Source organism: Sminthopsis crassicaudata, chromosome 4 (genome assembly GCF_048593235.1).
Source record: "Sminthopsis crassicaudata isolate SCR6 chromosome 4, ASM4859323v1, whole genome shotgun sequence".
Taxonomy (NCBI): domain Eukaryota; kingdom Metazoa; phylum Chordata; class Mammalia; order Dasyuromorphia; family Dasyuridae; genus Sminthopsis; species Sminthopsis crassicaudata.
In genome coordinates, this window is record NC_133620.1 from 68,223,572 (window position 1) to 68,235,803 (window position 12,232).

Consider the following 12,232-nt stretch of genomic DNA (forward strand, 5'->3'; position numbering starts at 1 on the left):
CTTAACAAACTGTGCAGTGCAATTATGACAAAGCACTATTGCTCGGAAATGAAGAGGGAGTAGGTTAAAAAAACAAACAAAAACAAAACAAAAAACCCAACAACCAAAAACAAACAAATCGTTTATGTGCAGAAGCCAACTTCGAAATCAGGATGCGCAATTATCCTAATGATCACGGCCTGCCAGACCCGGCTACTCTGATCAGTAACACCATGCAAAACCGTTCCAAAGGACTCGCCATGGGGGAAAAAACAAAACACCAAGCCCACCGCTATCCACTTCCAGTGAGAACTGGTGAACTCAAACAAGTATTTCCTCACTATGTTTTTCTTACTTAAAATGGAACTACATCTTAAATGATTTTACAAATAGAATTGCTATTCACCACCTCACTGGGTGGGGAGGGAGGGAGGGGAGAACACCACACTTAAAATCAGAAGAATGTTAATGCAAAGGTTACAGCAGGGGCTGGGAGCGGGTCTGCAATCCCAGGACGAGGGGCATTAATGTTGGGCGCCGAGGATACTCGTACAACTCCAGAGCGGTAGGACCGCCACCAAACGAAAGCTACGTTTATTTTGCCGGGCCACGAGGCGGAGGGTGTGCCAGCGCTGCCCTGGGGCCAGTCCTCCAAGCGCCCGAGGGTTTTCACCTGCAAAGGGGACTGGGCAGGCTCAGCTTCTTCCCGGAAAGAACAAAGCACAAAGAGGTACCACAAGCTGAAGCTGTATATTTATTCTAGGTTAAGAAATAAAATGGACGGTCTATCTGGGAAAGGCTTCATGCCCAGTCTGGAGGGCCATCTGTGGTCAGAGATTCTGGTCCGATACTGCTCAGCCCAGGCCCGGAGGGCGGGACGAGGATCGAGGGGGCCGCCAACACTGAGGGCTCCTAACCGGAGCAGGCTCGCTAACAGTTTTGCCGCCAGGCTAGGGGAGGAGCAGGAGCTCGGTACGCCCACTGGGCTCTCCGGAGCCCCAGCCCCATCGCAGGCTTGACGCTCGGAGAGTGGGTTCTGACTTTGCACGAGCAGCGCACTCCGGGCACTCGCGTCCGGGGCCAAACTAGAGCAAGGATGGCGCTGGGGGCTGGCCGGGCACGAGGCCCCGTGTGGCGCCCGCCGACGCCACCCCCGCGCTTCCTCCTCCGGGTCGCCACCCCCGTGGTCAGGGCAGCTCCGCTCCTGCTCCCCCCGGGGATGTGCCACAGGTGTTCGGGCTCCGACCTCACTCTGCTCCCGGAGGCCTTGAGATGCCCCTGCCCGCGCCTGCCGCTGCCCCCGCCGCCGCCGCCTCCCCCGCCGCTACCGCTCCGCACGGCCCTTTGGCCGCGGCCACAGGAGCCAACGGTCGCCGGGCCGGGCCGGGGCCCCGGGGTCCCGAAGGCGAGCTGCTGGTCCCCTATCCCCAGCACTGCCGCTGCGGTCGCCCGCCCCGCGCCCAGCTCCCGGCCCGCCGCCCCCAAGGCAGCGGCCCGAGCCGTGGCCGGCGCGAACGCGCGTGGGCCGGGTCGCAGAGGGCGGGGGAGGACGGCGACGCCCCCGCTCCCGGCCCTTTCCGTCGGCCTCGCGGCGCCCCAACTGTCCCGAGGGCCCCGGCGGCCTCGCGCAGCCTCCCGCCAGGGACCCGGCGTCCCGCGTCCCGGGCGTCAGGACGGACAGGCGCCGCTGCGCAGGCGCAAGGCCCCTCCTTCACAGCTCGCTCTTCTGCCCGCCACGCCGCGCGCACAGGACAGCGGGCAGCGGGAGAAGCCAGTGGCGGCGGCCGCAGTGGCCGGAGAGAGAGGGGAGCTGAGCTCTAGCGGGGGCCCCGTGGCCCAGCTCAGCGGGTGAGCGGCGGGGAAAGGCCGCCCCCGGCCGCGCCAGGATCCTCGCCTCGCTCAGCCGCGGCCCGGACTGGCCCTGCGGCCTCGGCCTGAGAGAGACGTTGGGCCCGTGCGCGGACGTTGGGGGGCGGTGGGCTGGGGGCGAACGTTGCGGAGCTGGGGTCCGGCCCGCGAGAGGGGGGAAGTGCCGGCCCAGAGCGGGGGACTGCGTGGCGGGGGAGAGCCGCGGGCGGGACTGACCGAGGAAAAGGGAGGGGAAGCGAACCTCGAGGCGGGACTGGAAGCCGGAGCTTTGCATCCACTTTTTGGTGCACCCCCAAGAGCGGACTCGGCGCCGGGTGGACTTTCGAGCCCCAACTCCCGGAGAAGTCTTGACAGCTCCGGGGAGGGGGCGGGGCCGGGGCCGGCCACCTGGGCTCGCTGCGAGGCTAACCCCTAAGCTTGCCCAACCTGCCTCCCCCCCCCTAATTTTAATAGTTAGCACAGCTGGTGTTAAAATTTTGAAATAGCTCCTTTTCTCATGCACATGTGTGACTTCTGGATCCTCCTCTAGTGTAGGAAGCATGTCGGACCAAGAGAGGATCCAGGAATGCCTGCGCAAGGAGATTCGCTCACTGCTCATCTCCACCAAGGACGGGCTGACCCCGCAGCAGCTGGAGAGGGAATACCTCTCGATGGTGGGCAACCACCTGCCCCTCCGAATCCTGGGGTACCGCTCCACCATGGAGCTGGTCCTGGACATGCCAGACGTGGTCAGCGTCTGCCCCTGCGGCGATGGCACCGTGATCCTCAAAGGTAGCTGAGCCCCCCAGGCACTCTGGGCTTTAAGGACCGTTTGGGTAGTGTTCACTCGGGTAACTTTCAGGGGCGCCAAGTATTCAGAGCGGTCCTGTGAGGGCGGGAATACACAAGGCCCATGTGGCGTCCATCAGGTGCATCTGTGACCTCAGAGGGACCGACTGTTAACTTACAGCGAGCATGACTTGTCAGTGTCGTCCTACGCATTGCATCTCTTCTCCCGAATGACCATTGAAAAAGTTACTTCCCTTATATTTTGCACTTTAGCCCTCTCAACCTGCTAAAAACCTTTTCCTGATAGGAATGCTCAGAGCCACTGAACAAAAATAGTCTTGTTCATAAATTGTTAATAATTTAATGTAGATGGCAGGTATCTTGTTGGAGAAAAGCATTTAAGGCAGTCTTTTGTTTTACCAAAAATCTCTTGTTCTTAGAGTCAACGAGCTTTTAAGATAGAGGGACTCTTAGCTTTTCTGTTGTTTTTCAGTCCTGTTTAACTCTCCGTGGTAGGATTTCCTTAACAGAGATAGTGCTTTGTCGTTTTCTTCTCAGCTCATTTTACAGATGAAGAAACTGAGGCAGTTAGGGTGAAGGGACTTGCTCAGATCACATAGCTGGTGAGGATATGAGGTCAGATTGGAACTCGGGGCTTCCTGACTCAAAGCCTGACTTTCTTATCCGCTGCCATCTATGTATTAGTCACTTATGTGATAGTAATGATGTGGTCATCTAGTCATTGTTGCTTTTGAAAACTGGCCTCTTTTTTTTTTATATTCTCTGCTAAGGTTGACCTAGATGAACATGTAGATTATTATTATAATTTTGTAATTGAAGTAGACATATGATTTAGTGATTATTGATGTTCTTTCTCTTATTTTTTTATTAGTTCAAAGATATTTTTCCATGCCTTTATTACCACCTCTTTCCATGTGACTTTAGAAGTTAATTTATATTCTCCATTGGTACAAGCCCTGGATTATCATTTCTTTTCTGCTTGACACATTGTCAAGTATTTTCTCATTAAGATTTTTGAGACTCTTGGTCCTTATGACAATTTATTTACATCTTGAACATCTATATGAAATTAATGTAATTTTTAAAAAATTGATGTCCTTTTTTTCCATGAATTCCCTGGGTAACTACATCAAGAACTTGTGTAAATATCAGGCTGAAATTATTATAATTGCGCTTGCTACCTTTTTCTCATCTTTATTCTTTCTACCTTTGTATTTTAATTGTTGCTTTAACAAGCTCATAGTCTGACTACACAGATACTTGATTAAAAAATAACTCATCTGTAACAAGTTTTTTCTATCAATAATCTAGGTCATTTTCGTTATGTTATATAGTGTTTACCTTGACCAACACCTTATGATTCTTTTCTCGAAGAGAGTATTCATAATGTATATAGAGCTGTGTTACCTACAGTCGTTGGCTTCTCTCTTTACTCTTGAGCAATATATTCCAGTGTGGTGGTCTCTGTATATCAAATTACATCTTAGATTTTGAAGTTTTTAAGTTCTTTGTAAAGGTTCTCTATCCCCTTGCCTTCAAAGGATATTGAAGAATATGGATCTTTTTGGATATAATCTTGTTAGGATTACTAAGTGAGAACTTGGGTTGTCTGGATAGTGACGAGGTGAGAATTCAGGTTGGACAATTACAAGGTGAGAACTCAGGTTTACTTGATGGAAGGAGCAGGCTCATTGGCTGAGGTGGTTCTTCCATCAAGTAAACCTGAGTTCTCACCTTGTAATTGTCCAACCTGAATTCTCACCTTGTCACTGTCCAGACAACCTGAGTTCTCACCTAGTAATCCTAACATAATCTTTCAGAAAAATAGTTAATATGAACACTCTGATTGGAGATGATTAGATGTCCATGAACTGTCTCAGATGCCTTTGGAAGGATGATAAAAACCACCTCTAACAACTTATTTTGCATCTCTTTTGTTTTCATTTATAGCAAGAAAGCCAAAATCAGTGAAATTCAGTTCTTCTAATATGTCATTATACAAGGTTCTCAACTTAAGTTAATTCTTTCAGTTAATTCTTAACATCCTCTTCCCTCTTTTCCTTCACTCTTATCACTGCAGTTGGGAAAGGGTACATGACTTTTTATTTTGCTTTTTTTTTTTTTTTTTTCATTTGGTTGTCATGGACAAAAAAAACTATCAAATATTTAACTTACTAAAGATAAGCATTTCTTTACTTAGTTAATCTGATCCTCAAAAAGCAGATGCTATCTATTACTAAGACTCTTATTAGAAGCCAGACAGAATTTGCCCCTTAATGAGATGGACTTTATACCAACCTGGGTCACTTCATGCTCCAATGAATGAGGGCTTGGCAAGGATCACACATGTAGTAAATGTTTACCACTAGAGTTCAAATTCAGTTTTGTTCTGATGTATAGGATTAAGATGTACAAAATTAGTAAATTAGTTGGAAGATCCCTTTGAGGTTATCAAGTCCAACCCTCTGATTTTACAGATGAGGAAACTGGAGCCCAGAGAACTTAAGTAAATGACTTGGCCAGCAGCTTAGAGCTACTAAATTCTGAAGCAGGATTTGAACTTAGGTCTTGCTGACTACCAAGTCCACCATTCTCTCACTCATACTGTAATGTTTCTAATATTTAGATCCTTGGAAAAATAATGTTGATGAACAAAATCATTTTACATGAGTTTCAATTCTTCTTGGAGTTTATATTTCTGCTTCTTTCTATCCTCTGGAAAGGCTAACCTTGAAATATACAAAAACAGGAAGTATAGGAAGAAGGGAAAACACTAGAAGTAATATCCATTCTTGTGTCTCATTTTTTTTTTTAATCCTAAGTGCATCCCTTCCCAAATGCAAATTAAAAGACCAGGCAATGTGAAAACTGCATGTATGTATATGTTTTTGTGTCTATATGACAGGTATATATATGTATATATATACATATATATATATATATATATATATATATATACACACACATATATATATGTATATTATGTATACGTGTGTGTAATACATTATACAGATATATTACATATATACATACACACACACACACACACAGGGTTTATTAACTACTACCAAATAAATGAAAGATTGTCTATAGGAAGCTGAAGGAGGAACTGTAGAGTCTAAATATACCCCTTTCTTCCATTTTCAGCCATTCCAGATGAAACAACCAAAGGAATAGCAAGTTTGGTGGCAAAACAAAGAAGTAGTAACAAGCTTCGAAATTCCACCCAGAAGGGAAGGGCAAATGTTGGTTCTAGTTCTGGTTCTCGTCGGAGACTACCTTACCGGGGAAGGATACCCCCCATTCTTCCAGCTGTGGTAAAGAGTGAGCTAAGGGACCTCCTGGCTTTTTCTCCAATACTCCTTTCTGATTTTGAAAAGGCTTTTGCAAAGCGATTTGGACGGTCATTCCAATATATGCAATATGGATTTCTTTCTATGTTTGAAGTCCTGAGTGCAGCTTCAGATATCATTGCTGTTGAGCAGACCAGGGCAGGTTCTTTGTTGACCTTAAAACGAAATCTACCAAGTGAACAGAAGAGGGGGTTACCAGCAGGTAAGAGCCTCAGCATCACTTAACAAATTTAGATTTTTTTCCTACACTGACTTTTACAACTTAGTAGACATAACATACATTTACTGATTAATTTTTTATCATCTAAAACACTTTTATCTAGTGGCACCAGTTTTCTAGCCTATCTAGATTTCATACTGTCAGTGCTTAAATAGTACCTGAAGAATTTTGATATTGTTTGTAGTATAATAATACTTCATTTTTTCTTACAGTTAATGATTCTTAATGGTTTACAAGTAAATTTTATATGGATTTTTATTTGATCCTTACAAGATTCTTGGAAGGTAGACAGTGTAGACCTGTAAGATCTAGCAGGAGAACACATTTGAAAGTGTAATCATTTCCCCTTTTACAGGGGCCCAGCTTTAGGGTATGAATGGAGCTATGAGGAGAAATGCCCAATTAAATAACCAAATTAATCTTGGGTTGTCAGGTGAGAGAGATCTATGCCAGTTTTTCGTCAATATGTACAGCCTAGGTATTCTTTAAAAAAATTTTAACAAATGAGGAAACTGAAGTTCAAAAAAAGTAAGTTATTTGCCAAAAATCACTTAGCTAACACAATTGGATTTCATGTGTTTTTCATTTTGGACTGCTGAATCCATTGTTCAGTACAGTTTTTTTTTTCCACTTTACAGTGCAATCTTGTTAAGATGAAAGTTACTGATTACTATTATAGATGAAGTAAATACCACTTAACAAGTGGGAACTTGGTTGAATAATTGCTTTCCCTATTGTGAGTAGTTGATGGCCTTTCTCAATCTTATTAATAAAATGATAAAATTGTGGTGTTAAATTATTAGTCAGTTTCTTGAAAGTATGTTAAGTCAATAAGCTTGGCTTTTGATAAGATTTTTTTCACTTTTCTTTTATACATGTAAGGTAAAACATCACAAGTTGGAACAAAACAACCCAAATCCTCCATGTCAGCACCTATAGTAAGGACATATTTACCAGAACCTGCCTCAACTACTGAACCACTGAAACAGCCACATCCAGTAAAAACCACAGAATTGAACGGCATGGAGACATCTTCTTTGGATCAGTCTGAAAAATTAAACCAGGTGAGAAACTTTGGAAGTGGTAATGATTTAGAAAAAATCATTGCTTCCCTCTTAAATATGCCAACCAGATACTTAAAAAAACTTTATATTTTTTAAAACTGAAATTATTTAGTTATTTTACGAATAAGTACACTTAATTTTTCACATGGAAGTCCCTAGGAATCCCTAAATCTTTACTAAATCTGATAAAGCAATGAATACATATTTGAAAATAAGTGCCCTTACAGTGCCTGATATCAAACTCAAAGAAACAGATTCTTTCAGGATTTCAATCTAAGTGTAATAATGGACAGTGTTAGGTTTTTGAAGAATTTTAATTAATGCCAAAAATGAAGTTGAAAAATGTAAACAAATGAAAACCGATTCTCCAGTCAGCTAATGTATTCATTAGAGGGTCATAGAGAGACTGTGGTTAGGAGAGTTCCTCTTAGCTTTTAAAAAAAAAAAAAAGAAAAGAAAAAGAAAAAGTATTGGTAAGCTAACAGTGTTAACTAAAAATTATAATAAGAAGGAAAAGTTCTAGATAAAAATAGCGGGTAGGTGAAGACTCTTCCACTTGAATAACATTAATATCATTGTAGAAGATAATGTTGATGGGAAATTTCAAGGGAAAACCATATTTTTTATCATAAACCTTAGCTGAATGAATAATACTTGAATATGTCCAACTTGCTTGTTGACTTCTGTTGAAAAATATGTTTGCTTAAGTAAAAGAAATGTCATATTATATTCCCTTGATATTTTGCCTTTTACCATCTTCTTGGCACCATGGTTTTATTTTTTATTTTTTGAAGCTCGAAAATACATTCAAATCGGTGATTGCACAAATTGGACCAGGAGGGACAATCAATTCAGAGCTAAAGAAGAAAATAAAATTTGTAAGTATAATATACTTCTGGGAAATATACAAAAATGAAAGGATTTGGGCATGGGGGGAACACTAATGCTGTAGTAGAAGAGTCCTGCAGTTATAATATGGGGACTTGGGATTAATAAAGAGTACTATTAATGATTTTCTTTGTGACATTGGACAAGTAATTCTTATCTCAAAAATTTAGAATGTCATTTAATCTTTCTTTTTGTCCCAGTCTTTACCTTTATAATCAAGAACTTCAGCTGACAAGTTGATGATTTGTTAAAAAACCCTAGCTTTCTAATTCATCAATTTGTTCCAACTTCTGTGACTACCTCACTATCTCAGCCCTATATAGATAGACATGATCACATCCCTGATTTCATCTTATATAACTGTTCTGTTTGATCTGGAACTCTGAATTTATTTCTCCCTGTCCACATATCTCCCCATACCTCACTTTTCCTGAATCTATTTTTTGACCTCTCCAAGATTTCCAGGTATTCAGTGTCCTCCTATCTATCACCTCAACTCAGGTTTGTCTTGAAAATGTGGATCCTATCGTTAACCAATTAACTTTACTTCTGCTTTCAAGTTCCCTTTCCCCTCACCCTGCTCATTCTTAGCCTTGGATTACCCCTCCTATCTACCTTCTCTGCCTATCTGCACATGGTAGGGAATGTGACTGATCTTGACACAACCAAGCAAATTGACTTCACCCCAGAATACTTAGCCTCTACTGGGTTCTCAAGGTTATGGAACAGACCCTTTTATATTTTTTGTAATTTTGTTTGTATCAACCTAGCAAAAATCTGGTAATATCCCTTTCTCAGCTAATCCTTTTCTCTCTTATACTACAGCAATAACCTTATAATAGCTCTCCCTGCCTTTTATAGTCTTCGCTCTCTAAATTGTGCTCTTCAGAGCTGCTAAAATAAAATCTTTATAAGATCTGATGGTGTCAGTCTCCTGCTCAAAACCCTTAAGGATGTCTTACATGCTTCTAGAGTCAAAGGTAAAACTGCTCAGCCTGACACATAGACTTCTTCAGTTTATTCTTAACTTCACTTTCTTACACTGATAACTGCTTTACTTGAAAAACTCTTGTGTTTTTGCCATTCACTGAACTTAGCATTTCATTTCCATCATCTGGACTAGCAGTTCCAGATAATTAAAACATAACTACCAGTTTCAAATTTTTGCATCTCAGAATCCTTGGCTTCCTTTGGGCTTCTTAAAGTTGTGTAAACATACTGCCTTCTATGTTGTCTGATTTTTGTTCCCCACCTGAGTTATTAGTGCTTGTGCTCTGCTTTGTTTTACATAATAAATAAACATCTCCTCCTTTGGATTTTAAAAGCCCCTGGGAGAGTGGACTGGCTTTATGGTGATTTGTTGTTTGGTCATCGCAACTATGAAACAACACAAAATGGCGCCTACTAGTCCTTTGTGGCCTTGTGCTTCTGTAGTGATTATGGTAGAGTGGCAGAAGGGGGACAGTAATTTATCTATTGGTACTCTTAAATATTAGATATTTGATTCAAGTTACTGTACTAAAAAGAATGTTGTGTACTACTGAAAGAACCAAACCAAAAGTCTTGAGAATTTCACTACAAATGAAACAAATGAATTTCTAAGAAGCTCAATAAATAAGTCTTAGAGTTTTCTTGAAAAGGCAAAATGTAGGAGTTAATTATATTGTACATCCAAAGGCAATACAAAACATTTCATTGTACACCTTAATTATCCTCAGCATTGCCAGAGAAGATGATAGCTGTAGCTTACCACTCTTATTATTTGCAATATTTTGTTAGTGTTTTTTTCTTTTAAAAATGTTTTTTTTTTAACAATAGGTAAAAAACACAATAGAGGCTTTGTTTTCTTTTTTATTATGTATAACGTTCGGGTTCTGCTTTCTTCTGCATCAGTTTACAAAATTTGTCTTTTCATGCTTTTCTGAATTTCTTACATTTGTAATTTCAAATTGCACAATAATATTCAGCCTCTTCATTTTCCTGAAACCCTGGAGTGATTTGCTTAGTTATAAAGTCACAAGTTATAGAGCTATCATTCAAGCCCATCTCTGATTCCAACTTCAGAAATCTCCACTGCAGTTATACTCTTCTTTTTCAAAGCAGTTACTGTCCTGGCTATCTCTCCTGCTTTGTTTCAAAAATTATTTTGCTTTATCAGTTGAGGTCCTTTGAATTTTTTAGTGTCATTCTTTGTTTTCCAACTGAATGCTCAGATTTGCTAGGAAGTGTCCTAGGATCTAAGTTTGAGTTTTTAAATTTTACATGTATTGAGGTTCAACTTTTATTCAACTATAATTTTTATAGGAAAATTTAGTGTGTTTTTGACTAATTTTTTTGATATGTAATCTTTTCCCTGAAGTTTACCAATAATCTCTTCTGGATGAGTTGTGTTTTAATTTTTTTTCCCTTTGTAAAGGGGTTCTTTCAATTTGCAATGTCACCCATTTTTTAATTATAAATTTTCTTGAATGATTTTCTGAAATACATGTAAATTGAGGGTAGAGACAAGTCGATTTTCTAGAACTATTGTTCCCAAAGCATTTGCCTTTATTTATACTTTGTTATATGAACAAAACTAACAGTATAATAAACGTAATATAAATAATGGCAAATGCTTTGCAATGAGGAAACTACTAGTTACCTACCTCACAGAGGGTCATTGTAAGAATCAACATGCAAAGCTTAAAAGTTCTATAGAAATGTGAGCTCTAATTAACTATTGAACCTATTCACATTTCTTGCTTTGTTTATATTAAGAATTTTTTTAGTATATGTTTTCACTTCTAGTCCTTTTTTCTGTTTATTCCATTACATTTCTATATATGTGTGAATGTATGCATGTACCTTATATTTGTTTTACTTGGGAGTATTATTTTTAGCTTGCTCATTTTTAATGAGTTTATATGAGATAGTAATTTTGTTTATTTCTTGGTTATTTCTGTTCTCATTTTTAGGAGAATAAGGATCCTATATAGTCATTCTTTTTAGAAGGGAAGGAATCCTCCCACTGAATTTAATGACTTCTGCCTACAAAGGGAGCATCTAGGTAGCACACTGGATAGAGCATGGGGCCTGAAGTCAGACACTAACTAGTTATGTGACCCTGGGCAAGCTACTTAACTCTGCTCATCTGTACATGAGCAGGAGAAGGAAATGGCAAACTGCTCTATGATCTCTGCCAAGAAATTCCCAGATGTGGTCATGAAGAGTTGGACATCATTGAAAAGACTGAATAACTGTCTGAAAAAAACAAAAACAAAAAACTTAGGCCGACTTCATTCTTAAAAAGCAAACCCCAAATCTTCACTAGATGCAGCCATCCCCTCAAGTTATCATCTTGCATTTTTCTCTCCTCAGCTAAACTTTAGGAAAAGGCTCTTTATGTTCATTATTTTCTCAATATCTTCTGGAGCCCCCTGTGGTCTGACTTCTGACCTTACTGCTGAATTGAAACTGCTCTCTCCAGAGTTACCAGTGAAGATTACTAGATCTTTGTGGACTTTTCTCCAGCCCCTCTCCATCAGTTGGTCTGATCACCTGCTCCAGGATCCTCTTCTTCCTGTGGATTTTTGTGACATTCTTTTCTTGACTCTCCTACCTGCCCTATCCACTATCCTTTTCCTGTGTTGGATCATCCTTTTGGGGGCACTCCAAACTGTGTACTGCTTCCCCTTTTCTTTTCTCGGTAGCCTTTCTCACTTGGTGAAAGCATTGGCTTGCTTGATTTATATACACCTTTCCATTTCCTGTTTCTTGGTCTTTGTACTGGCTGCACCCTAGGCTTTGCTTTTACCTTTTAGAATCCCTGCTTACCTTCAAGATGCAGTATCACCTTTTACATGAAGTTTTTCCTGATAACTTTTAGCTGCCAGTTACCTCCTCTGCTAATAACATCTTGTGTCTATTTTCTTTGAATCTGTAGATGTTCTTTATGTATGTAACTCTGGTACTAGATAACTAGACTAATAGTGCCTGGTACATATGAGATATTTGTTGAGTGATTATTGTTGAGGAATGTTCAATATTTTAACATATTATTGAAAAAATGTTATTCAACTTGGAGAAATACA

General features: G+C 41.0%; 1 protein-coding gene across 4 annotated transcripts in view; it reads left to right on the forward strand.

Annotated features, from left to right (window-relative positions):
• Positions 1–1,005: 1,005 nt before the first annotated feature.
• The window catches only part of TDRD5 (tudor domain containing 5), a 57,493-nt gene continuing 46,266 nt past the window's right edge, over positions 1,006–12,232 (forward strand). For all 4 annotated transcript variants that reach the window (XM_074308491.1, XM_074308494.1, XM_074308492.1 and 1 more), the window contains exons 1-5: positions 1,006–1,827; positions 2,378–2,619; positions 5,785–6,192; positions 7,093–7,274; positions 8,069–8,152. In XM_074308491.1, the coding sequence (XP_074164592.1) occupies positions 1,076–1,827; positions 2,378–2,619; positions 5,785–6,192; positions 7,093–7,274; positions 8,069–8,152 (1,668 nt within the window). In that variant the 5' untranslated portion in view covers positions 1,006–1,075. The remainder of the gene's footprint in view (positions 1,828–2,377; positions 2,620–5,784; positions 6,193–7,092; positions 7,275–8,068; positions 8,153–12,232) is intronic.